The sequence below is a fragment of the Rhamphochromis sp. 'chilingali' genome (genome assembly GCF_963969265.1).
Source record: "Rhamphochromis sp. 'chilingali' genome assembly, chromosome: 19".
NCBI lineage: Eukaryota > Metazoa > Chordata > Actinopteri > Cichliformes > Cichlidae > Rhamphochromis > Rhamphochromis sp. 'chilingali'.
This window is the reverse complement of record NC_137946.1, coordinates 2,888,742-2,916,198: the sequence shown is the minus strand read 5'-3', so window position 1 is coordinate 2,916,198 and position 27,457 is coordinate 2,888,742. Positions and strand designations below refer to the sequence as shown.

The window sequence follows — 27,457 nt, the reverse complement described above, 5'->3', positions numbered from 1 at the left end:
ACCCCACCTCCCACACACAGACACACACACACACACACAAGCGCACAGATCCATCTGACACGCCTGTGTGCACTCTCCGTGACCGAAGCTTGTCTGTTGCCCTTGAGCTCCGAACATAGTAGCAGAGGCTCTGCAAAGAGAAGATTGCATGAGGAGTCACCTGCAATCCACGATTAGAGTCTTCAGCAGGGCCTGCCACCAATAGGTGCTGACATCTGGGAGCGTGCCAAGCATTATTCCACACAGGAAGAGGCTAACTCAAATGGACCCCCATCCCACCCCCACCGGTTCCTGCCCCTCTTCTGAGAATTGCTAAGGAAGAACACGCGCAAAAAAAGTGAGAGTCCATCTATTATACATGCGTGGGATTCATAATTGAACAATATCACTTTTTCCTCTTTGTGATTTTGGCTCTGGGAAAAGTAATGTCAATTAAGACAACTCTGGCACAAGCTGCCATGTAGAAGCTGTTAGAGAGTATGCCTCTGTGTGTGGGCATGATGGGCGTGGGAGAGGGTTGGTGTTCCTTCAGCATGATAATGTGATGGCATGTGGGTAACGCCAGAGCCATGTTAAGGGAACAGAGAACGGATGCACTGAAGGATTTAAATAGTTTGTATAAACCTAAAAAGTGTTTTCTGACAGTTTCATGGTATAATGATTCGTGTCATTTTCGCAAGAGTGAGCCTTTGTAGATATTTACAGTAGCTTCATTTGGACTTATTCTTTTAGACTTTGTGACACAAATGACTCTGTCACCAGAAAAAGAAAATCCCACCTGGACCCCAGTGGCTGTGTGTGGGTGGAGCTGCCTGAACCACTTCCACAGTGAAATTCCAGCCACAGAATGACCAGAAACAAAACAAAACAAGACTCATTTTTTAAAACTGAAAAATCTCCCCACAGCAGACACGGCTCCTCTCCCGGTAATGACTTATTTTGATGCATTTCTCCTCTATTTTATTCTTTACCGTCAATCTGTCTTTACAGTACTTAAATAAAGCAGTAGCACCCCTTCCAATTGTGATTTTCTTTTCTTTTTAGCTAGTATTCATTTAGTTAATGTGCAATTATTAGTGCAAATTGTTTATGTGTCAAAATGATCCTGTTCCATGATGTTTGCTGTCTTTCAATTGCTGTTTTATATTAATTTTTAGTAATATTGATAAAAAGCCCATTAATGTGAGAGACCTATGAACAGAAAATCCAACAAGATGTGGACCAAAGTGTTGCAGACTGCAGCCATTATCTGCCAACCAGGCTGACGGCTGACTGAGTATTGATAGGGTCCACATAAATCTTTTATCTCCTGTTTCAACATTCTGCTAGCTCTTGTTTTGATCTTGCTCGTGCGGTCCCAGCGTTATCAACAGATCCTCAAAAATGTGCTTTATCCCGCTGCAAAAACAATGCGTAAGGTATCTCTGAGATGCGCATGTGTATGTGTTACGTCTTTCTATTTTATCACAGCCGTTAATAAGATTATTATTTAACGGTGGTACACACGCTTGATGACAGCCAGCAGCCTCCCACGTGCTGTCTCTTTGCTTGAAAGAAACAATTATGATAAATAGTCTTGGGCTGTTAATTTATAACTGAATATTCAATATTATGTTCCCCAAAATACAAATTGTGTTTATGTGTGGGTTCTTCTTTATTAGATATTACTCAGTGTCAGAGTAAGAGGGAATAGACTGTGAGGAGTGTCTACTTTTAACCAGATTCAGATGCATTGCTGGATGTAGGGCCCAAGTACCTTAATTATTTATAAAGTAGTTGATTTTCTTTTTCAATTTTCATGAACCATGAGCCACAGCACAGCAGAGCATATGTGTTGTTTAATTTTCCAAATTTTTAGCTGCAAGAAAGGTCCAGTGGATAATAGTGGATAATAAATGCAGATCAGGAGGTGGCTTCATGCGTTTTGTTTTTTTTTTGCTCTGGTTTGTTGTTTTTGTACCTGTATCCTTGTGTAAAGGTGGAAAAAATCAGAATGTTGAAGGCAGGGTTAAAGTAGTGTGAAGGAGAGATGAAGGTTAGAAGAGAATGCAATCAGACAGCTGGAAAAGAAATAGATACAGAAAAAGAGACTGAAGAGGAATAAAAAAGGTAAAAACGTTCATTTCAAGGAGGTTGTGGATGACGACTAAGCTGAAGCGTGCTTTCGACCTCTGTCAGAGCATCTCTTCCACCCTTTTCTTTGCATTCTCGTCCCATCTCTGTGTACAAAGCGGCCTCTGTGTCACTGTCTGAGAGCTTTCCAGCTCTCCCATCTCCCCATCCAACCCCCACCCTGACTATTTTCCTCTAAAACGTAAATGCACTCCCAGTGTATCTATCTGAAACTGTTGGGATATGGTGGGGTTTTATATCCATCAGGCTTTCTCATCTTAAAATAAACATCCAAGCAGTAACGTGTAGAGGTAGTTTGGGGGTCTTAATTTTTTTCACGTGTATGTGAAACAAAAGCAGTTGTGGGGTGAACTCTTTCTCACTCTGTCACTTTTAACAGTTATGGTAAAAGCTGGTTGTTACCACCTTGGGGCCAAGGTGAATGAAAACGAATATTATTCTGATATGAAGAGAATTTAGATTCTGTCTGATTTTTTCTTACTGACCTGTCATTATGAGGTGTTTTTCAGAACTTGTGATCTATATTAAAAGTCTGGCACCCAGCTTGACCTGACAGTAGATAAAATCGAAGTACTTTTGTTGCCTGCTTTTGTTGATAGCTTCATATACTGGGCTTCCCCATAATTGTAAATATAGACACTATATTGGAAAGAAAAATCATGCAGTGTGACAGATCTAACTCTTGGATTTCCTCAGCCTTTACATTGTACAGCTTGTTGAAGATCAGGTTCAGACTGAGCTCATACATCTGTTTTGGAAGAAAATGAACTGCACCGCGGTGAAAAAGTCATCCATATAAAAGAGTCTCGCTCCCTGCTATTCATAACAGATGCTGAGATTTTATGACCATCTTGATGGCAGACTTTCCTGCTTGAGAAAACCACTGACAAGCTGTTACTCTGTGTGATTACATGGCTGTAAATTAACCCCTGAGAAGTTGTCTGTGTATCATTATAGTTGGAGAGGGCCATTCTAAATTATTTATTATGCCTCTGTCTAATGATTTTGGCCTGCTTGCAGCTTATGTACTGTGTTTATGACAGCATAGTCGAACTCCGAGAACAACTGTTTTGAGGAAATAAAAATCATAATAATGGTAAAAGGTTTATGCTTCATAAATGAGCCATTTAATTGTTGACTGACAAGTTTAAAGGGTTAATAATATGTCACTCTATGACACTGACAAGGGTAGGGGAAAAAGCAAAGGAGAAAAAACACAAGGGACTAACCTTCAAAATAAAACAGAAATCAAAATGAAGTCAACAAGATAGCACGGCAAACGAAACACTTGAGAGTTGCCCTGGAATATAAGGGCAGTAGTGTTAAGGCAGTTTAAAAAAAAATCAAATGAACACCCTCACAATAATTGTACTGTAGTTAGATTATTTGTATAATTGCTTAGTGAGAGGTTTGAGGAGGCTCTTGTGCTGATATCATGTATTAAAGCTGAATGCTATCTGTCCAAACCTTTGGTATCTGCACAGCAAACATGAGGGGGCACTGTGGACAGACCCGCACAGTGGGCAGCCCATTGTGGGCCCCAGGACCAACATGAAAATAAGGGCACATGTGGGCCCCAGATGGGCTTTAGTGGAGTAGCCTATAGAGTGGGCTGCCTACACTAAGTGGAGAGAGGAGCTCATATCTGCCCAATTATACAATACAGCCACCAATTGGTATAAAGTGTGGACCAGAATGTTGCTCAAAATAAATAAACTCCTTATTCAATTCAATTTTATTTATACAGCGCCAAATCACAACAACAGTCCCCTCAAGAGGCTTTATATTGTAATGTAGACCCTACAATAATACATAAAGAGAAAAACCCAACAATCGTATGAACTCCTATGAGCAAGCACTTTGGTGACAGTGGGAAGGAAAAACTCCCTTTTAACAGCAAGAAACCTCCAGCAGAACCAGGATCAGGGAGGGGCGGGGCCATGTGCTGCGATTGGTTGGGGTGAGAGAAGAAAGACAGGATAAAGACATGCTGTGGAAGAGAGACAGAGATTAATAACAAGTATGATACAATGTAGAGAGGTCTGTTAACACATAGTGAGTGAGAAAGGTGTCTGAAGAAGAAATACTCAATGGCTATTCACAAGGAATCACCACATGGTTGATTTGGTCCCACGTGGGGCCACACATGTGGGTAGGTCCATAGTGGGTCTGACCGTATAAAACCCATATCGGGACACCAACATTCAAAACTACTGTAAGCTCTGTGTTCACACGCCCAGTTGGGGCCCACGTGGGATAAGTTTGTGTTTGCTCCACCCACACAGCCCCAAAGTTCACCTATAACTAGTCACTGTGGACCTGCATGGGCATTTTTGCCAGTTAAGGTAGGTAACATTTAAGTCTAAACATAGCCAAGCTGGCAATCAATAAAGTCTCCCACAGCTGAACTGTGTATCATGGTGACTCTACCCTCTCTTGCCACCTCATGGAAAAAGAAACTACAGTCTTGTAGCTGTCGACAACTGCAGCCATTCTCTTTTCGACACCTCCAGGCCCGGCCCTCTGAGTACTGTATGTGTGAAGTGAGTGCAGCTAGAAATGTGCAGAAACATGTGTACGCCACACTGTTTGTTTGTTGTTACAGGTTGAACGACCAGTGGGTGGAAGTAGCCGGTGACTTGAGAACGCTCATTAGGAATTTATGAAGCGCTAAAATGTTTGGTCTCTGGGGAGGGGGGATTGGCAGCCGTCGCACAAGCATGCTGGGGACAGGAGGAGGTAGACCGCATTAGCAGAGAGCAGACATACAGTAGAGATGCAATATTTACAAAGGGTGACTGACAGAGGCTGCTCATGCGACAGCTCTGCAGGACTGCTGATCACTCTCTGTTCACTCGCTCTGTGTGCAGTGAGGAATTATCACTTCCAAGTTTGTATATGTGCAATTTTTTTATTTAGTTTGGAGATGCAGATAGCAGAGCTGATTACAGTAACACATTGTAGGCAATACTCGTTTCTACAGCACAAAGAAGCATGTGGGCAGCATTTCAGCAAGCTTCATCACATCTACAGTCTTTGCCGTTATCATCCTTGTACATTCTGGTAAAAATATGAATTCCATTACATGTAACGGCGCATGCATACAGGAAGTGGCTGCAAGCAGCATAGCAACCAGAGACCACAGAATATCAGTGACCTTCAGTGACGTTGAGTGAAAGAACCACTTACAATATTGCATATTTCAATAAAAGATCCTCAGTCACACTTTTGTGAAAATTAAGGTGAGCTGAACAGTCAGCTTAAAAGCACTGCATGACAACCAGTCAATTTAAATGTGCATGGGCCATGACCCTTATATCATATTAATGAAGAAACTTTTGTCATTAACTTCATAGGTGGTACCCTCCATGGACCCTGGTGACACTGTCACAATAGATCTAGTAGAGTCCTTTTCAATGCATTGCACATTACAGAGGCAGCATCCAATAAATATGTGTTTCAGCTATGTTTAAAAGACATTAAAGACAGCAGTGTTCACGTTTGCTTAAAACTTTCTTTAAGTTTTAGTTGAAAAAGTGAAAGAGTAAATGAGTAAAGTATTATTTTTGAAGCAAACTAAGCCCGGATGTGTCTTCCATCTGAATTTAGACGTAATGTAACATATTTTTAAACCAAGAGCTTTAACCTGAAAAACAGTGTCAATGGACGCTTGGTGCTTGGTGGGATATTCACCTGTCTGATAGACAAACAAGTTTCATGAGCATCTCTAAATTTGAATTGAAACATAAAGCAAACTGATGTTTACCTTTGTGTTTGTGAATGAATGCTGCTAACTCAGCTCAATTAGGACTGATCAAAACCAGTAGAAATAAAACATATAAAAACAATTATGTGATTATGATGAGCAGCACTCATTTTAATGTCTTTTACCTATGTTTCTAATGGCGATCTATATAATTATGACGCATCTTCTCTTTTGCCTTGGCATCATTTCCTGTAAGACACAACACTGTTGTTGAATCTCATCTATTGGTGATGAATCTCTTAAATAAATATTACCGCTGAAGGTTATGCAATTTCCTCGGGGAGAGAAAATCGTATAAAAGGAACTACAGTAAGTGACAACTGTGATACATATGGAGTGTTTGTAGATTTATAGAAACATGTTACAAACACACATCATGACTTTATTTTGCACTGGATGTACTAAACGAGTTCTGCTGTCTTACTTGGGTTCCAGCCAATAAACATATCCTGGCTGCATGCCGACAGTGTGGGTTGTCCATTACAGCACAGAGCTGCATTGTCAGTTTTTATCCACAGCGGTAACTTACTGCTGGGGAAGTGCATCACATTACATTGACTTGCTTCATTAGTTAAGATGACTAGAAAACATCTTCTGTTGCACACATGACAAATTCACAGCTTACCAGCTGGTGCATGTATTTTGGCAATATCCAAATGGTAGTCACCGAAACGTATTCTCAGTGAGTGCTTGATGCCACAGCAGTAATATGCTATATCGTTGTTGTAATGATGAATAATTTATTTTTAAAATGCAAAATTAAATATTGCTGTAATGGCTTTTAGATCTATTGTAAAATGTAGGCACAAATGTGTTTGTCAAGAGAAAACGTATGGATATTTCCCTATGAGGGTTAAAATACAAGTTCCCATTTAGAGTTTCCAATTAATAATTAGTTAAGCTGAAAGTGCTGAGTTTTTTTATTTAAAAAAATAGCCTGTAATGGCTTTTTAAAAACATACATTCACTGTGATTACAAAGAAACAAATTCGTCAGAGCTCAAAGAAATTCAGTAGCATAGGTCCTTAGCTTGGAGTTTGTTCTCCTCATGTTTCGTGGGTTCTCTCAGGGTACCTCCCCCAGTCCAAAGACATGCAGTTAGTGGGGATAGATTAATTGGAAACTCTAAAACTAAGTGCCCACAGGTGTGAATGTGTCTGTGTGTGGCGACCTGTCCAGGGTGTACCCTGCCTCTTGCCCCAAGACAGCTGGGATAGGTTCCAGCCCCCCCGCGACCCTGAAAAGGATAAGCGGCAGAGGATAGATGGATGCATAGAGGTCCTTCGCTTAATCACCTCACTTTGGTGTGGTATTGCAGACAATGCATAATATCAGAAGGTGTTAAATTGAGCATAGTCATTGTCTTGATGTGTTCCATTTTTGTGACGCCAATCCATCCTGGTGAAAACACGATCAGACCCTTTGGTGAATACGTTGTGGGCCGCAGGCCTTTCTTCTGACCGCACCTTTTAGAAGAATTTTGTTTCTATTTCTCGGTGAGCGATTTAAAAAAAGTATTTTCTTAACAATAATGAAAGTTACTGAACTGACTCTGGTATGGATAGACGCACTTTGTCTGTAGGCAGGTCTGGCTTTCTCTGCAGCTCTGTAGTTTCACATCTACTACTACTCTCTGGGGCCTTGCTGCAGTGTCTCTTCATAGACAACAAGAAACACACTCCTGCCACCTCTTATCACTGCAGCGAGGACAAACACAGCAGCCAGCCTGTGAAAAACACACTTGGCCTAAATTAAAGAAAAAAATCAAATGCAGTAGAGCACTAATATGTAAATATGGTTGTTCTCTCACAGATCTTTGACGGGGTCCTTTCTTGGTAGTTATTAAAGGATTCGCCGTGCCGTGTCTGACGTGGTTTTCTGATCTCATTTCTCTCTGCAGTTTTCGGTGAAGATCTACGTTCCAGCTTATATTTTGTCAATGCATCTGTGCAAGAGGTAGTGTTTGCCAGCACCACAGGGACATCGGTGCCCTGTCCCGCCGCAGGTGTGCCTCCTGTCTCACTGCGCTGGTACCTGGCCACCGGCGAGGAGATCTATGATGTGCCAGGGATCCGTCATGTGCACCCCAATGGCACCCTTCAGATCTTCCAGATCCCCCCTTCCAGCTTCAGCAAACTCATCCATGACAATACCTACTATTGCACAGCGGAGAACCCCTCAGGGAGAATCAGGAGCCAAGATGTTCACATTAAGGCTGGTCAGTTTCTCTGCTCGTCACTCTGTTTTGTTTTCCATTGGGTCGTCACATCGCAAATCAGCAAACTTTTAGAACAATTTATGCTCCGATTTGGATACAGATTGGTCAAAAGTTTAAACATATACAATAAGTGCTGTGACATTTTAAGTTGACATATCAAATACTTTTCAAGATAATTTTTTTTTGAAAAATGGTCTGTCAACCCACTTTCAGGTCATTTTTCATACAATGGAATCTAATATTTAAACATGAGTATATCAAAAACTAATAAAGATAAAAGCCTGAATTTCTATTTTTCTAACTATAATTTGGTGCTTATGTTAACAAAAGTCTAATAACTAGATATTTAAAATATGAAAAACTGTCCATCACTGCTTCATATTCCCATATTTGAGAAATCAAAAAACTTCACATAGTTCAGTTCAGTTCTTTTTTATTTCAAACATATACATTCACCAACTTTTCATAAACATAGAAAAAGACTAGTGACAATGTCTGAATAGTATATAATTATATCTCACAATTATGCAAAAATAAAACAGAATCTTAAAATTCTTAGTCACAAAAAATAAAGAAAATTATATTTTCATTCAACTTTTATATAAAGTAAAATCCCAAAAGAACAAAATTCAGATTCCAGTTTCCAGATGATACTCAGTTATAAGTAGAAATCAATTCTTTTGAATGTTGCGAGGTAGTTTCACTGATCAGGCCATGTGGACGTGCCAATTTGATCTTGCAAGACTACCCATGTGAATGAAAAAAGCATTTTCTTCAGTACTGTGAATAAGAATTTCTTGTTGAAAGGCATTCTACATGCTTTATTTTGCATTATTGTGAAATACAGCTATATAACTTTCAAAAAATGTCCATTTTTTTATTAGTGTGTTTTCAAATATTAGACTTTACAGGATGAAGTATATTTGAGGTTGAAGTATCTGTCACCAAATACAGATCCTGATTCAGTTTAATGGTAAGAAAGACCAGTTAAAATATCAGGATTTTATATTTAATAGCTTTTTGCTCAAACATTGCTTCAGATTTCAATGTGCCATAAAAGGCCTGAAAGCTAGTTGGCTTTTTAAACATCTATATATGTACATATATATATATATATATATGTATATATATATATATATATATATATATATATATATATATATATATCTACACACATATATATATATATATATATCTACACACATATATATATATATATATCTACACACATATATTTGTGTGTATATCAAAAATATTTGATATATGAAGCTAAAATTTTATAGCAATCATTGTAAAAAAAAACTCGAGCAGGAGGCCCGTGTTAATTTGGTCCCATTTTATATTAAAACCTGTCTGTCCTCCCCTCCTAGTCCTACGAGAGCCCTACACTGTCCGGGTGGAGGACCAGAAAGCCATGAGAGGCAATGTGGCGGTCTTCAAGTGTATTATACCTGCCTCAGTGGAGGCCTACATCACTGTTGTGTCCTGGGAGAAAGACACTGTGTCAATCACCCCTGAAGGTAAGTCATGGCATTTTTCTTCACTACAGTGACTCCTGCATCAAAAGTTGGCGGCAGTGTTTGGTGACTGATGTGGACCTTGTTTGCCTTTTTGCTGCATTGTTCTTGTACAGTTGCCTTCTCATCTTGTTTTGAGAAATTAGGAGAGATTTGCATATTAGTAAACTGGAGTGAAAAAGTGGTGTGGTGGCTATTTTTGGTACTGACAGAATGATGTAATATGCTTTCTTGATATACTAGGAAACACACAGTGGTAGAACTCTGTTTAGTTTGCAGAAAAGAGATTTTATTTGGGAGCATTTCTACAGGTGCAGGTACATGCAGTGAGATAAAGCTTCACAGTTTCATTGATAATGAATACACTGTAGTAGAAAGGACTATTTGTCCTGGCCAAATGCTGATTACAAGTGTTGTTTGTCAAAAGAAGAAGAGAGGCTTGTGCGCCATCTCAGGCCTAGCTTATCCTAGCTAGCCGGAGTCATTCAGTGTATGTGCACGTCTGTATTTCCACATCTGTCTGACCCAATGACAGTTAGGTCCCGCTCTTCTTCCTCTGCCCGGTCTTCCACAAGAGCGCAGACTGCCAGCCATGTCACTTAGTCTCAGTGTATTGACCCATTTCTCTGGCTGATAGGAAGCACTGCAGTGCCCCGATCATTCAAATCACTTAAATGGAACACTCGCCTCCGTGATTGTTTCCCAGCCCTGGGGGGCAAATTCACTTTATGTGGGGCATTTAGCAAACTCAATAGGCAGGAGCTAATGCTATTTTGCGTTTGGATGCAGGGCAAACGCCGGCTAGTAGCTGCTTTTTTGTTGATGTTTCACATTTGAGGCAAAATCGTTCATGTTGAAATCTATAGCAATCTCTTAATTGTCCATAAATGGATTTGCCGCAGGCATGTTTTTCAGACACAGGCATATATTCCTGTACTGCAGTCTTTGTCATTGAAATGCATCGCATCTGGACCTTTTAAACTTATCGCCACACTGTCGCATTGTGTGAAGGGAACCACGTTTTTTCACACCCCTGATCCTCGAGGACCTTTTCCACTGGTTATCTTTACAGAGAAAAGTCTTTGCGCTGAAAACACAAAGTGTTTATCTTGAGCCGTAAAAATCGGCCCATCTGTAGCCGTCAGCCATGTAAACGCTGTCAGAAAAAATCATCCAGCCACCAATCCACTGCTCTTCTCAATGCTAAATAATGGATGACGGAAGCCTATGAATCCATGAGCAAATGGTCTTTATTCACATCTCAGTGCACACATCCTACTGACGCACCGTCCATTCCCCTTATCCTCTGCTGCACACATTTTAACTGTGCTTTGTGCGTGCCTAAGTCTATATTCACACTAACTGACAACTCAACTCAAGATGGCTTGACCCCCTACATCCCGATGACCAACCTTCAGTGTTTAAATATTTCATGACTAAAAATAATATTGACACTTGAAACAAAAAACTTTGTGAAATGTAGCTTTTCTGTCTCTGGTATGAATAATTGACTGCGGCTCTCTCAGTGTGGAAGGTGTAGCGTGGTGTGCAGACAGGCCTTCTGCGAGTCTCACTGGACCAAGCCTTGTCGAGTTGTTGCAGTGTACACTAACAAAGCACCACTTTAAAAACCCTGGTGTCCATTAGAAAAGAATGGAAAATTATAATGCATTCAGCCAGGACATCCAGTAAAAGCAACAATGCGCTGTCGTTGTCTGATATAGTGCTTATATAGTGGGCTGCTGCTTCAGAAAACATGCTTTTTATGCTCCAGTATTTTTGGTCTCTTACAGCTTTGTTTTACTGAAAGAACAAAGATAATGCTTTGCAGTGAGGTGGAACAACAGATAGTTAAGAGTTGATTCGTGGCCAAAATTGAAAGGACGAGTGATTACAGCAGGAAAACACAGCTTAGGTGTTCCACACATGTGGATAACATGACCATTGAGCAGCTCAGTTTTGTCTAAAAGAAATCTAAAGAGATTTTACTGATGACTTTAAAGCCCACACTGAGCTTGCACCGTGGTATATCCGCCTGAGGCCCAGCCTATTCATTTTTGTCCTCTGTAATGGACATTTGTTTTGGTCTATATCTTTTGACTTATTTGAGTTACCTTCTAAGTCCTGATGTGCTCAATAGAGGACATGCTGGCCTTTCCAATGATATCCCATGTGTGTGGGTGGCCTATTTCCAGGAAATCACAAGAAAAGTTAAACTGAAAGATGCTTTTTCCTCAGTTCTCAGGAGGATATCTCGGGTCTTCTGACATAGTACATGCCCATTGGTAACCTAGCAGGTCCTCGGCTGAGGTTCTGATCAGAACCCATTCTCTGTAAGGAGACGAGCTCCTCCTTGGCAGGCTCCTTTTTTAAATCTCTCATAAAGACAGAACTTTATAAACAGGCTTTTTCAGTTCTTCCACTTTAAGTTATTTTTATGTTGGCTTTTATAAAGTTTTATCATTTCTTCCTAATGATTATTTTTATTTACTTTAAATTTGTTTGTAATTTACCTGTGTTTAGATTTTCAATTTTGTCTTCCTTGCTAGCGTTGTTTTACCTTTACCTTTTCTTGAATGTTTTATTGCTGCTGGTTTTCCTTCTCATCGTATGAAGCACCTTTTAATTTTATTTTCAAAAGTATCTACGTAAAGATTCTTCTTCTCTGTCTTTTTATTATTATTATTATTATTATTACATTGCTGTTGTCGTTTTAAGAGTATTTACTGTTTAAAGAGGAGAGAGGAGGGAGAACTGGTTTTACTGTTTTTCTATTACATGATAGAGTATCGAATATTGAATATTAAGGCTCTTGAAAAACACTGTGTTTGGTCACTAAGTCATAAACCTGCCTAACTGATGGGAAAAAAATCTTCACTTATTTTAACATAGTGTAGATATACCTAGTATGTTTGCTCCCATTGTAACATATTTTGCTTCATGGACATGAAATATCATCACATGTTAACCAGGTGTATCCAACCAAAGCCCATAAAACAAGCGCACATTCAGGTCATCACATTATGTAAACTGCTGCCGACTGCTTGACCAACAGAGCTAATCACTGTCAGGATTCAAACAGTCCTCAAAAGTCACTGCCCAAAGCAGAGGATTTAAAAGGTCCGTTACAAACAGGAAGGAAAAACCGGCTGCTGTAAAATATGTGTTGTGCGTATTTTACAGCAGCCTGTAAGCTGAAACAATGATTGAACTAGAGAGATAACCAACTTCATTATTATTAAATGACATATTGTGTTTATTTATATTTCTGGACTTTTTTACATTGTAGTAATAGAGTTTAAGCTCAGACTGATTTCCCGTCACGGTCACCTCCTGTGGCGATGGCAGCAGCTGAATTTCTGCTATGAAGATTATAACTATAAATACTACTACTAGTACTACTACTACCACTAAACTATAAATGGGGGATTGCCAAATCAAACACGTGGCTCAAAAGTGGGGTTTCCATACTGGATCAGTTGAGGTCCTAGTTAACAATGGCCGCCTCCAATGCTACTACCAACAGGGTGCTGGTTGCACTGTGCTACTCTTCGCCAAAGATAAAGGAAGGGGAAGGTGTGCTAGGAGGCAGTGAGAGAGAAGTGGGCAAAAGTGTAGACTAGTAAAGTCACGAGTCCTAGCTGATATGATGCAGAGAAGGAAGGTAGATAAAGTATATTTTGTGTTCAGGAGACGAAACAAGACCAAGGGCATTGGAGGTGAAATTTTCTATTATATTGTAGATAGGAAGTAAAATGAACTAGTGGCAATTTTGAAGAACATTTGAAGAGTGTTGTGGAGGCGAAGAAGGTGACTGGGGCAAACTTCAGTGGGCAGGTAGGTGAAGGGGACAGAGGAAGCAAGGAGGTGTTGGCTAGGTAAGATGTTAAAGAGAGGAATGTGGACGGCCAGATGGTAGTGGATTTTGCTAAAAGGACAGAAATAGCTGTGGTGTGGACTATGAACTTGTAAGAGATATTAAGAGTGGAAAGGTCCGGATGACATTCCTGTGGAAGTATGGATAATCCTAAGACAGAGAAAGGTAGACTTGTTGACAGGATTGCTTCACACAATCATGGAGAATGAGAGGATGCCTGAGGAATGGAGAAGTGATTCAGTACCAATATTTCAGAACTATGTCCAGATCTGTAGTAACTGCAAAGGGTTAACATTGATGAGTCATACCATGAAGCCATGGGAAAGACTTGTTGAACCTTGGTTAAACAGAGAGGTGACAGTCACTGAGTAGCAGTATGGCTTCATGCCGAGAAAGAGCGCTACAGATGTGATGTTTGCCATGATGGAGAAGTATAGATCAGAAGAGGCTCCTTGTGTCTTTAAGAAATCACATAATAGGAAGGCTAGTGTAGGACATGTATGAGAACATAAGGGAGTGGTGAGTTGTGCAGTAGGAATGAGATATCAGTTCAAGATGGGGGTGGGACTACATCAGGGAGCTCTGACCCCCTTCTTATTTGCAGTGGTGATGGACAGGCTGACAGATGAGGTCAGGCAGGAGTCTCCATGGAGTTATCATGTTTGCGAGTGACAGTAGGGAGCAAGTGGAAGGAAGCCTGGAAAGGTGGAGGTATGAACTGGAGAGAAGAACAATGAAACTCACTAGAAGTAAGACAGAAGGGACTCAGTTTGAGCAGTTTGGAGACAAAGTCAGAGGAAAGGTTGAGAAGGTTTGAACACGTGTAGAGGAGGGACAGAGGATGTTGAATGTTGGGGCGATCGTGGCTCAAGAGTTGGGCGTTCGTCTTGTAATCGGAAGGTTGCCGGTTCGAGCCCTGGCTCCGACAGTCTCAGCCGTTGTGTCCTTGGGCGAGACACTTCACCCGTTGGCTACTGGTGGTGGTCAGAGGGCCCGGTGGCGCCAGTGTCCGGCAGCCTCGCCTCTGTCGCCTCTGGCTGTGGCTACAATGTAGCTGCCATCACCAGTGTGTGAATGTGTGTGTGAATGGGTGGATGATTGTGTATAGTGTAAAGCGCTTTGGGGTCCTAGGACCAAGTAAAGCGCTATACAAATACAGACCATTTGAATATGGAGCTGCCAGGCAGGAGGAAAAGAGGGAGACCTCGGAGGTTTATGGATGTGGGGATGGAGGAGTTACAGAGAGTTGTGTGAGGATGATACAGTGAAATGGAGGCAGATGCTGTGGTGACCTCTACAAGGAGGAGCCAAAAGATTAATAATATATCCACTCATTAAAGTTAAGTGTATCTATCCCAACACGCATAGACACATACGAGCACATATTTGTACATTTGTACATGTACATTGCATATACTTTATGTATGTTTATACATACATAAAATATATATGCAAGCATTAATGTGAACTGTTGCCAAAAGGTTATGAAAACCTCTAAAAATGTGTTTTCATCAGATGTTTAAAATAATCCAGAGATTCAGCTGTTCTGATGGGAGGTTGTTTCAAAGTTTAGGTACTCAAATGTCAAAAGCATGGCTGCCTGAGGATTTAAAATAAAAGTGTAGAAGAGCTGAAAGGCCCTGATCAGATTATTGCTGAGACCAACTGCTGGAATAACATCTCGGCAGCCTGGCTGCTGCATTCAGGACCAATTGAAGGGAAGCCAGCAAGAACTAAGTAGTGCACGTGAAAAAGTGAGTTGTAGTAATCTAAAGGGCAAAAGATTAGAGTGTGTACTAAAAGTTGTAGTTAAGTGGCAGATGACGGGCTTGATTTATGTGTTTTTTTTAGTTGAAAGTAACAAGACTGGGTGACTGAGAGATTCACGCTGCCTGTGGGAGGTCATTGTAGGAGCTGGCCTCCTTAACGATACACGCAAGGATAAGGGCAGGGTGAAATGGACCCACTGACTATAATTGTATGCTTACATACTGCATACATTCACACACACATATACAAAGAAATAAAAGAAATATATGTTTTTTTTTTTAAAATGGATTCCAAAGATATAACAGTCATGGACAAGCTGGCATAACAAAAGCAAGAGCATTCATTCATATATCACCACAGCTGCAAACTTCAGCACAGCTCGGTATATCTGGAAGTTGTGGTTCATACCTGCTATACACAAATGTGCTTCCTGCAGGGTTACTTTAGGGCGTCTGTAGCATTTCTGGCTGCAGCTGTGTTGCTGTGCAGGGCTGTTCCCCAGGTGCAGCTTGTGCTGCAGTCACTGAGGAGGCCTTGTAGTCATTCGCCTTGGCCTGGCGCTGCCTGCTCTGCATTCAGCACCAGTAAGGCTGCGAGGGGGCCGACCCCCCAGCGCTACACTGCAGACACTCACATACACATACAAACACACACGCACTCAAACAGGGGCTTGTTTTCATTCAGTGCACGAGCTAAACACGAGGCCCGTCGGCTTTCACACAGATTCTCTTTGCTCTGCGTAGCCTTTTCTTATTTCTCCTGCAGTTCCTTTTTTTGTTCTCTTGCTCCCTCTTTACACTATTTCTGTCACTTTCTCCTACACATATAGAGGACCTGTACCCTTCACCGTAGTCATTTATTTTACAAATGAACTAATAGTGCTAGATTACACCAGTGATATCTCACACTTTGCAGCGTAGTACTGCTGGTTTTGGTAGCGTGTAGAGACAGTTGTTTTTTTAGGAGATTACAGATTGCTCTAACACATGCATGCAGTCTGTCTATATGCTGAGCCTTCTTGTGCATTTCACAGCTTCTTTCATGTTTGTTGACATTTGGGATGTGTGTTTGAGTTATTTCTGCAGCCAGCCTCGATCCCTGCAGCCATTGCCGGGAGGGAGAGGAGCCAGCCACACTATTTCAGTTTAATTGGCTGTGTATAATGGGCCTTTGAAGTAAATATCAAGAGTTGCAATCAAAAGGCTGCTGGACGTCATCATGCATTGCCACAGTCCCTACTGTTTCCTCTCCACCAGTCCTGCATTTACAAAGCTACAAAGTGAGAAGTTTAGGGTTGCATTGTTGATCTGAGCTGAACTGTGCGTTTCCAAGGTAGTTGTGTAACTAGTGAGACACTGAGTCACCCTGAGATGTCCTTGGAGGCAGATGTGTTGTGCCGCACAGGTTAAAAGGTTAACAGATCATGTAAATGTTTCATTAAAGTGCACATGCATGATAGTTTAATTGAAGGTTATGTTTGAACATATAATATTAAGATAATCCCCCGTTCCTGCTTCACAGCTTCAGTGTAGCCCCAGTGTAAACATTTGTGTAGCGGGTCGGATTGGAGTTAATCCTTCACCATATACTGTGGGTTGTAGCCTGCAGGTAGTGTGCTAACATGAACAGCTTTTCTTTGGAGCTGCCTTGCAGCTTCGCCCTTTTCTCAGGGCATGTAGGAAGTGCAGCCACTGGCAAAGCACAAACCTGAGCTAGGGACCAGGTAGGTCGGGTTATGGTTTCACCAGCCTCTGTGCGGTAAAGATGTAGAGGGAGGGGAGGAGGGAAGGAAGTGAGGATAACACTCTCTCTCTCTCACGCTGTCTCTCCCTTTCCCTGCCTCACTCTGTCGACAGGCAGGGTTGGGAGTCCGACGTGTGACGGGCTGGATGTAGTCTTTTTCCAGCATTCGTCTTTCTGTCTGCCCATGATTGGCTGGAGTATTGTTATTCACACAGAAAAATGGGTCAGGTGGCCTGTGGAAAATGGAGTGTTTGCATGGACGGATGGACAGACAGCACAAATACACACATGCATACCTACGCATGCAACCCACACAGAGCAGGATTATACTCAGCCGTGGCGCAGCGCTGCCAGATAAATAACAGATAAATGAAAATAAATCCAGGTTATGTGGCGAGCGTCTCTCGTGCCGAATTCACTGTGTCCTCTCACACAAGCTGCGAGCTGGTTCTCTCCTCACACCCAGTGGCAGGGGCTTAGCGAGATAAATAAAGGGATGCACCGAAGGAAAAAAAGAAAGCTGGGAAGAAAATCAATACCTGTGTGCATGAATCTGGCTGCAGCTGCCACAAAGCATTATGGGAACATGACGGGTAGATACACTTAGGCTGGGCAGTGTGCAGGCAGCATGATAAGCTTTAAGGGAAAAAAAGCACGCAAACCTTTTGGGCATCAAAACAAGATGTACATAGATAGCGACAAAGATGGATTGTCTGAAATCCCGTTACGGTATCATGAACGGAAAAATAAATGCAAAGAATAATGATTAGAGTTCATGAATTTGAGTGTGACAGAATGACTGCTCACAGTAAATATGTGGATATGTGGTAGAAAATATTAATATCTACATGAGCTTTGCAAAAAAGGTGCTGCTGGATCAGAATATAAAAAGTAGTCACATTTATTTATTTAGAATTATTATTATGACTTTTTAGGACAACCCTTATACTGTACTGCCTAATAAGGCTTGTTTGGCAGCTGAACTCACAGTTACAATGTAGGTAGGAAACATGAGTGTATCTGCATGCTAACACTCTGTGTGCTTACTCCAAGTCTTTCCGCACACAGCCTGCTGCTCCGGTCTCAGCCTGAGACTGACAGAGATATTAATTAAATTGGCTGATGCCCTTTCTCTCTCTTCGCTGCTCTGGCACCGCAATGATCACACTCCCACCTCCGTACTGTGCTGTTTGCTCACCAATAACCGCAATTTGTTCTTTATTAAACTCTCGGGGCAGGGAACAATTAGGGTGTGAGCTGGAGGTGGTGGCATATCTGTGTGTGTGTGTGCGTCTGTGCGTGCACGCATGTGTAGATTTGAGCACAGGCTGGCTGGAAGAGGAGGGTCGAGGTACTAAACACTGCTTAATCTTTGATAAACAGTGAGGACTGCTTTGTGCTGCTGCAGTTTGCCACATCTTCTCCAGGCTCCTCAGCGCTGTGCAGGGCTAGCTCAAGGCTGTCGCCTCCACAGCTCCTGGACCTGGATGGGAGCCAGGTCATGCATGGCTCCCTGCCAGGATACAGATTAGCTATAAGTGCAACATGAGCTAATGGTGGAAGGAGTCGCCAATTAATTGGCACTCAGACATTCTTTGGATTGTGTGGACTTGGAGTTGAGTCTTATCAATAGATCATAGAGTTTGGTATGGCAGACTGATAAATTCCCATGTCACATAATGGGGAAAAAAGATATATTATGTGGGTACATAGATGTCAAACTATTTAAATCTCAAGATATACTTAAGGCCCAGACCTGAAATCTTTTGTGTACTTGCCTCCACTCTTCCCGTGATGATGGGAAGAACTAGAATGTGACAGAATGATGCAGATGCAATGGACATCCTCCCCAATTCTGCACAACATAAGATTGTCAGAACCTTACATAGTGCAGAGGTGTTATTTAGGGACAGTAATTGGCGGCCTTTAACAACAGAAAAGATCAGACTGAGGCAATGCACGACAACAAAGCAAACAGCAAGATCCCAGGAACATGTGCTGAGTGCTCTGTCAGTTCGGACAAAAAGAAAGGAAAAAGAAAGGTGATCCCCGCCCCCAGCCTGTGAACCATGTTTAGCTGTGCTTTTACGTCAGAGAAAATTCAGAGAAAAACAAAAATGATTTTCAGGGAAGACCTTTGACTGGTGACAGAGGCCGCTTCAAACTGCAGCTTCTGTGGAGGAACCTGCAGAGAGGCTGTTTAGTGTGTGTGTGTGTGTGAGAGAGAGAGATGGAGAGACAGAGAGAGAGGAAAAAAGTGCATTTGTGTGTGTTTTAGTGTGTAGGAGGAGGAAAAGGGGGAGTTGGCTGTGAATGGATGCTCTTATCGCATGCATACAGCTGCTGCAGTGTCTTTGAGAGACAGAGGGGCTGTCCATGCATGCCACTCACTCTGCCTATTCACAGCCTCCCTCCCTCTCTACATCCCTCTCCTGCTTTCTGTCCCTGTCTGTGATGCATTTTATGGCAAGGAAGTAAACGAAAGAAAGAAGGGAGAAGAAAAAAATCATGACTTGGGCTTTCACGCAGATTCATGATGCGCAGGCCCCCCGTTTCACATCCTCGTGATGATTCTTACACCAAGGGACAGGCAAGAAATTAAATGTCATCGGACATCACCGCATCGCCCCGACTGACGTGTGATGGTGTGCACAAACGCGCAGCAGTCTTCCTTTGTTCACAGACCTGTCTTAAACAGTGCCGTTTGCACTGTTATCATTACTATTCACAGATTTCGTGGAAAGAAGTAAGAAACAAACACGGTACCAGCCGTAGCTGTTAAATAAGCCAATTGGCTAAAATGCCAATGAAGAAACCTGCCTCACAGTGCTAAACAGAGCTATGAATAATGAAGTGAATTAATTTGGTTGAGAATCGGCGCCAATACAAAGGTGACCCGTAGAAAGGTATTTCCACGACGAGCCGCCACGGGATATCACCTTGATAGATGAACATTTCGGACAGCTCGGGAAGAGAGATCCCCAGACAACACAAGTTACAGACTGTATCCTGGGATTTGTAGCTTTCCCTGCACACTCCCCACATCACACCCATGTTTGCTTAAGTGCCCTGTGAGGTGTGGATACCCTGCTGCAGCAGCACTTTTCACAGTTTGAAGCAGAAAACAACCATGTAGGTTATTTGGAAATACATTTTGCAAAGAGAAAATGTGTTCCTTCATTACAGCTTAAATGTATCCTTTACTTTAAAAAACTAACTCAAAGAAAAAAAACGATATATATATATTTCCTATTTTCTGATTTCATTACTACTATGCACCATCACGACAGAAAACTGACAATAAAATATTTTAAATTGTGTCAGTGAAAAAAATACCTTTAAAGCAAAAAAAAAATATTCTTCCTTTTTAGTTATTCATTTCCATTTAAATTAAAATATATGTGTGTGTGTAGATAGATAGATAGATAGATAGATAGATAGATAGATAGATAGATAGATAGATAGATAGATAGATAGATAGATAGATAGATAGATAGATAGATAGATAGATAGATAGATAGATAGATAGATAGATAGATAGATAGATAGATAGATAGATATGTATTTTTTTTAAATAATGGCTTTAACAAAATGAGGCCTAAAATAATGTTGAGCCATTTTATTGTGATCTAATTGTAATCACAGCTGACTTTTTCTTTTTCTTTTTTAAAGGAAAATAAAGAAGTAAATTGAAACAATTATCCCATATTTTGTTTCATTTGTATCTATACATTAGAACTTTATGTCTTCAAGAAAATGCCCTGCAGAGAGAGAATTGTCGACCTGCCGTGCCGATGTTTTACATTAGTTTGTCAAAGGTGAAAAAAACGAATTGTTTGGAAACGCTTGCATAATCCTTTAGTTCCACTCTGCTGCTATAGCGAACGATACAATACCAAGAGGGTCTGCGTTAAACTAATTCAAAGGACAAAGAAATAAAACTGATAAGTTAACGCATGAAGGCTCCTTTGCATAATCTGAGTTAATCCATAATGCAGAATACAGAGTGAGCTGTCTAAAAATATCTCTGACTGCCTTCAGAAATGAAGGAAACATTTCAGTTCTGCAGCCACCGATAATAACGTTACAGTTTCAGGTTTGTGGAGGTTTGCATTACCTCACAGGTAACCAGCACAAGTGTGCAGAAAAAGAAGAAAAGCACTAAAATTGACTCTTTTCTTCTTTTCGGGTGTAAGGACTGTAGAATTGAGCGTTTTCTGCTTTGCTGGATGAGCAGGGACGAACCCCAAATAGATTTTTCTCTTGCATACAGTAAATAGTCGTGTTGTTGCTGAGGGCCTGAGTTGACGCTGTGAGCTCAGCCTGATTGGCTGGAGTTTGCTGTGACTCGCCGCGCGCTTAGCCAATGACGGTTGGCTCTGGCCTTTTTTTCCCCACCCTAAATAAATTGCCTGGAGAAATTGAACAAAAAATTAGAGAAAGAGAGAGAGCCTTTCATCTAATTGAGAAGCTCATATTAACTGTGGTGGTAAGATAAGCTCCCCTCTCTGAGCAGCTATTAGGCTTGCTGTAGCAGTTTGCTCTTTTTTCCTGCTTTTTGTTTACTTCCCAGTTAGATTTTTTTAAGCTGTCACCTCAGTGCTCAGGTTTGAATTTACAGGTGCAGTTTGCTGGTATTTATTTGTGTGTGCGCACTGCTCTACCTGCACACATGCACGACTCAACCAAAATGGAAACCACGTCACGTGACCTTGGGCAGCCTCCATTTAGACACACAGAGAAAAACAGGAACACACACAGACTCACACGTCTTTCTTAGCTCCTCAGCTTTGCTGACTCCAACTTGTGAGCAGATATATTCAAGCACAGAGCACCAACATCACATGTGAGCTGAAGTCCTGACACGTCCTACATGATGTGTATAAATGTGCATTTAACTCTGATTCCTATTCAATAATAATAATGGATACTTTATTGATCCCCATGGGGAAATTACTTGTTTTTCTCTGCATTTGACCCATTCACTCACCACCACCTCCCACATCCAGGATTACATTTCTACAATCTAATCCTGGTTTGGCTGCCTGGGGTGGAGGACTGCGACCATCTAATGACGCTGATATTGCGGGACTCTTGGAAGCGGAGGACAGCAATCAAGTGGTGTTGCCGTGCTGATTTTTTTTAAACTACTGTCAGTAAAAGTTAGGAAAAATCGTTGATAAAAAGATTTGCTCTGTCTAGGTAGCTGCTGCCGCCGCCGCTGCTGCTGCTGCTCTGTCTTAGTGCCTCTTTCAGTCCAAGGCAGCCATTTTGTGTTAGCAACAAGAAAACGTGCTCAGTTAAAAACAGATGTGTTTAACTTTTAAAGTTTAAGCAGCAGTTCTTTTCTTTTTCATGCTTAACACGAGAGGGTCCATATGAATGTAAATCCTCCCTCCCACTCAAACACACACACCTGTCCTCTCCACCAGAAACAGGTGCACTGCTCATCAGCTACAATCATTCTCCTGGAGCTTAAATAGCATCTTATGTGTGTGTGAAAATAGCAGCGCTGTAGTAGCGATATTGTTTGCTTGTGCGGAGCCTGAGCAAACACACCTATGTGAGTGATCGGTCGACCTATTCAAAGAGGCCCCGTAATGGCCTGCTCCTTCCAGCCTTGTTTGCTCTGCGTTTTGTAGCTTTGGCGTCTGGCAGATGGGCCATCGGGGATTATTCATGCTAACGAAGAGAGGTTGAAGAGGGTGGGGGGCTAGGGATAGGGTAGAGGGTTGTAGGTTATTTATAACAAGCAGATCGCTGACAGGTCTCTCCTTCCAATAGATATGTTTGCGTGCTGACACTGGGGGCAGTTTATGAAATCTGAAAATCATATGAATTTTTTTGCAATTATTTGTATTTATTTTTCAGACTTTTTCAGTTATTCATTTTCTAGAGATCGTCTTTGGTTAACCTGCTCGTGCTTCGAGCAGCTGGAGTCACAGTCAGTGTGGTTCGATGCCCTTGGGACCGCACACCCTTACTGGACAGAGATATAAAAGGACCCTTCTAGTGTAATTATACAAGGCCTGTGTCGAGACAGGATGGCCTAATCCCTGACCACCCTCCACCGCACCAGTGCTTGTGTACCACACGCACTACCGCTTCCCTCCCCACCACTTAACATATGGAGATGGAAGGAATTAGCGCACTGGAAGAAAATAGACGAGTCAAAGCAGCCATCAGCTTAGATCCCACAGTGCTCTTCCTTGAGTGAGTTTCTGGAGGTTTTCTCTTCGTGTGTATCCTTTCTCTTCGGTGCTGCCGTGGTCATTTTGCATGTGATTAACTCATTCACGTGCACCTGATAGGCATTGCTTTCATTTCTGAGGGTGGGCTTGAGCACATAAAAGGAGCGTGCCTTGTGTAAAAAATGCTCAATGTTTAGGACCACACCTTCCACAAAGCCACACACTGACCCCAACAGGCTACTTCCGTGACCCCCCCCCCCAACATGCCCCACCCCAGATTCAACTCAGATCTTGTTAAATAGGATTAAGCTGGCTACCTGCCATTCAGCGGCTCGGACAGGACCTCTTATCATCTGTCTTCAGATTGCTGCCAACAACAACATAATGCACAACGACCTACATTAAACAATGCCACATGCAGGTTTTGGACTAGCTCTGGATCTCATGGCCAGCGTAGGTATTGTCTCCCCAATGCTGATTTAGTAGGTTACCAGGCCACTTACCTGCCTAATCAGGACCTGATGACCGGCTTCATCCTGAAAGGCATCGAGGCTCAAGCCAATTAAATATTTTCAAACAGTCTCAGTGCGTGTGTGTACATTGAACTGGCTTTTTTAGGTTCTTGTCTAAAACAAGCACATCATTTCTTTGTAAAGAAAAGACCTGACTACACTCCACCCTCACAATTATAGATAAGAACTGATCGTGTTCAGTAGAACAGGACACGGAGATAAACGAGACAGTGCAGTCAAGTCCGAGCCCTCCGAAGCACACATGACATGTCTCGAGCACCCTTCCGTACTCTCCCTCGAAGCAGAGACACCAATTCAGTGGCGTAAGAAGCTTTGCGGCCAAATCCCCAGTTGATCTTCATAAAGTTTGTGTCTTACAATTAAGTACAGATGGTTTGCAGCTGGTTGTAAGGCTAGTAAATAACTCGGGCCTCTATTTTCGCCAGGGATTTGGTAGGGTAATCCCTCTCTCTGACAGTTTACCAGATTCAGATCAGTCTGGGCTTTGCTTTCCTTCCTCCACTTCTTCACTCATTTTTTTCTCTCTCTCCTGTTATTCCCCCTCATTCCATCAAAAGCTCTTTATCCTCATTTGAATATGTTATCATTTAGTGGTAACACACGCATGACATGACTTCCACTGTGTCTAAGAACAGGGATGTGGGTGATGTGAACCCCTTAAAGCCCCTTTTATTCTGGCAAATCCACAGCGTAGGCTTGAAGCAGTGTCTGCGTGAAAGTGGACGTGTTGAGACACTGTGGATCCAGGAAGGTTAGCACATGCTAATGGGGATCCGGTAAAGTAAACAAATTCCCAGCTGCCACATTGAATGTTCGTGGAGATACATAAACATTTGAGGCTTGGTAGCCTCATTTCTGCTAGCTGAAAAAGCAAATAATGAAATTCAATCTTTCATTCAGAATTCAGTGAGACTTTTTAAATGTTATATTTAGGTATTAATAAATATAATATGTATCCTATAACATGTCTTTCTCTGGTGTGGCCTCTCTCCTGCAATTTTTTATCAACTATAAACCAAATCATGTTAATTCAACTTAGCTTTATTTAATATTTTCACCTAGTTTGAGAAACAATGCATTAAAAAGCATCATTTATTTATAGAAAAACCGTTCTTCGGTACAGGATTTCCTTCAACTATGGCTACGTTCACACTGCAGGCGAAAGCGCATCAAATCCGATTTTTTTTACCCTTTGCGACCCATCTATCCGATCATGGTATGACAGTGTGAACGGCACAAATCCGATAGTTTCACATCTGATCTGGGTCACTTTCGTATGTGGTGCTGAATCCGATACATATCCGATGTTTCAGAAAGCGACTGCTGTTTGATGGTCAAGTCGCATTAAATCCGTCTTTTACGTCACCAACACAAGACAGACGCCAATTATCAGAGCCGGAGAAGACATCGCGAACGCTTCCTGGCCATCCAGTGTAGATGTCAGTGAAACTGTTGGGAAGACAACGTTGGAGAACGTGAACATTTTATTTGTACTGTATAATCTGCAGATTCTGACAGAAATCTGCAGCTATCCTTTGAAGCAGCGCTCCTCTAAAACAGCAATAAGGATCATTATTAGGTTATTTACATTATTATGTAAATAACAAAATAACTTCAAGCAAAAATTGGGAAACATGAAGTCCGAAGTCTTTATATTAAGGGCCATCGGTCAAACAATACTGTTTGCTCTGGGTCTAAACAGAGCGCGTTGTGTGTGACATCTTCTTTTGCGCATGCGGCCGCTTTGAGCGTTCACACTAGAGCGCGTTTGCTGTCGCATTTTATTTGTAGTGTGAACGAGCAGACAAAAAAATCTGATTTGATCAAAAAATCAGAACTGAGCATTAAGACCTGCAGTGTGAACGTAGCCTAAGTGACCCAGATCGGATTTGAAAATATCGGATTTGTGCCGTTCACACTGTCATGCCATGATCGGATATGGGTCGCATAGGGTCAAAAAAAAATCAGATTTGATGCGCTTTCGCCTGCAGTGTGAACGTAGCCTAAGATTTGAGTGAAAACAAATACTGTTATTGACCGAAATTGTTTTCTCATAATCAAACAGCCTTAAACGTAAACGTATGGTGATAGCTTTAACATCAGCTTGAGTATAACTTTGCATTCTATTATATTTTTATTGCTCGTCTAATGTATGCCAGTATGCGTAGAGGACCCTTGTTAAGAGCAGATCTCTCTCCTGGGACTGTGTCAGGGCCCAGAGGAAGTAAAACTCTAATGAGCACGTAGTTACAGCGCTCACACATCCTGGAGGAGCTGTGATCATCGCTTGGTATAAAGAAAATGCTCCCTAGGAAACAGCTTGACCCTGCTGCTCCTTGTTTCCTCATCCTGCCATTCCTATTATTCAAATATATTTATATATTTATATCATTATTTATGTGCTGTAAGTGGAAGGAGCTGACACAGCAACATCTCATCTGGATAAGACAGTAGCTAAATGCCCTAGAAGCGCCTCAGGATACGAACAGATGGGAGTGTTTAGCAGCCTTACCCACCTACTCCTGCAACCCAAAACACACACACACACACATTAGAATCCACACACGTCCTCGGTGTCTTATGCCCCACCTCTCCTTTTCCCTTTATTCTCCCCCTGCACCCCCACCATGAGTCTGCCCCCACCAAATGTTCAGTTAACCTGTCAGCTCTCTTTGCCCAAAATTCAAGATGCCATATGCCTCACTCTGACTTCTAACCCTCCGCTGCTGCTCTTCCCCGTCTCCTTCATGGTGACATGAAAGTCCCCCTTGAAAATAAGGATGTCTCTCCTCTGCTGTTTGATTCAGAACGGCTGGCTGAGATCACAGCGATTGCAGGCGTAGCTTGTCTTGTATAATAAAAGCAGTCACTTAGCATTACATGACACAGTAGGAGCGCGTTCACCGCGGCTGCATCCATGAGACTTTTGATGGTCTATCTGGGTAAATACAACAAATAACTTGTGACAAAAATAAATGCCGTGCTATGTTGTTTGTAAAATGCTGTGTTGGAAAAAAAGAGATCTGACTCAAGTGTGTAACGTCTAACAGAAACATCGGCTGGCTGCTCAATGAGAGTGAGTGATTGTTAAAACAAACATTTAAAATGAGTCCCGGCAGGCCAAACGCTTGTCCTGCGGTATAACATCACATAACTGTTTCTTCTGCAAGCTTTGACTGTCCTGTCCAGTGAATTCTGGGCCATTTGCCCTTGCATGGAGGGCAGCTCCCAGCAGGCCTGGCCATAGTGACAGTTTGTTGTTGTTTATAAGGTCATCACCACTATAGGGGGCAGCATATTTATTACACTCAGCCCATAGCTCTGTTGGTCTCTGGCAGTCTGTTTCTCTGTGGGCTCCTGTCATAAGGTCAGAGGGTACTTACTATTATCCTGCTCTTGTCTTCGCAACAGGGCAGAGAAGTCACGGTGCATCTTGAAGAGTAAAAAGGTTAATTGGCCTTATCAAAACAAAAATGCCAAGTTTACATTGAAAGTCGAGCAAAATCTGCAATAACCAAAATTTCTGCCATGCAGATGTACACCAGTAAACGACCCGACTAACATGTTCTGCCAAAACAGTTTAGCACTTCAGACTGGCCTTTTCTGACCTTCAGCTCGTGGAACCTGTTTGGGTCGGACCAAAGTCCATTTTCACACCTGAAATCTGAGTTTCGATCAACCGGAAAAGTCCAGAACAAACAGGTCAGGT

The 27,457-nt window shown here is 41.9% G+C and overlaps 1 protein-coding gene across 2 annotated transcripts in view; it reads left to right on the top strand.

Annotated features, from left to right (window-relative positions):
• Positions 1–27,457, top strand: part of dscama (Down syndrome cell adhesion molecule a) — a 112,664-nt gene that overhangs the window by 17,226 nt on the left and 67,981 nt on the right. For both annotated transcript variants that reach the window (XM_080867543.1, XM_080867542.1), the window contains exons 2-3: positions 7,800–8,117; positions 9,488–9,637. In XM_080867543.1, coding sequence (XP_080723669.1) covers positions 7,800–8,117; positions 9,488–9,637 — 468 coding nt within the window. The remainder of the gene's footprint in view (positions 1–7,799; positions 8,118–9,487; positions 9,638–27,457) is intronic.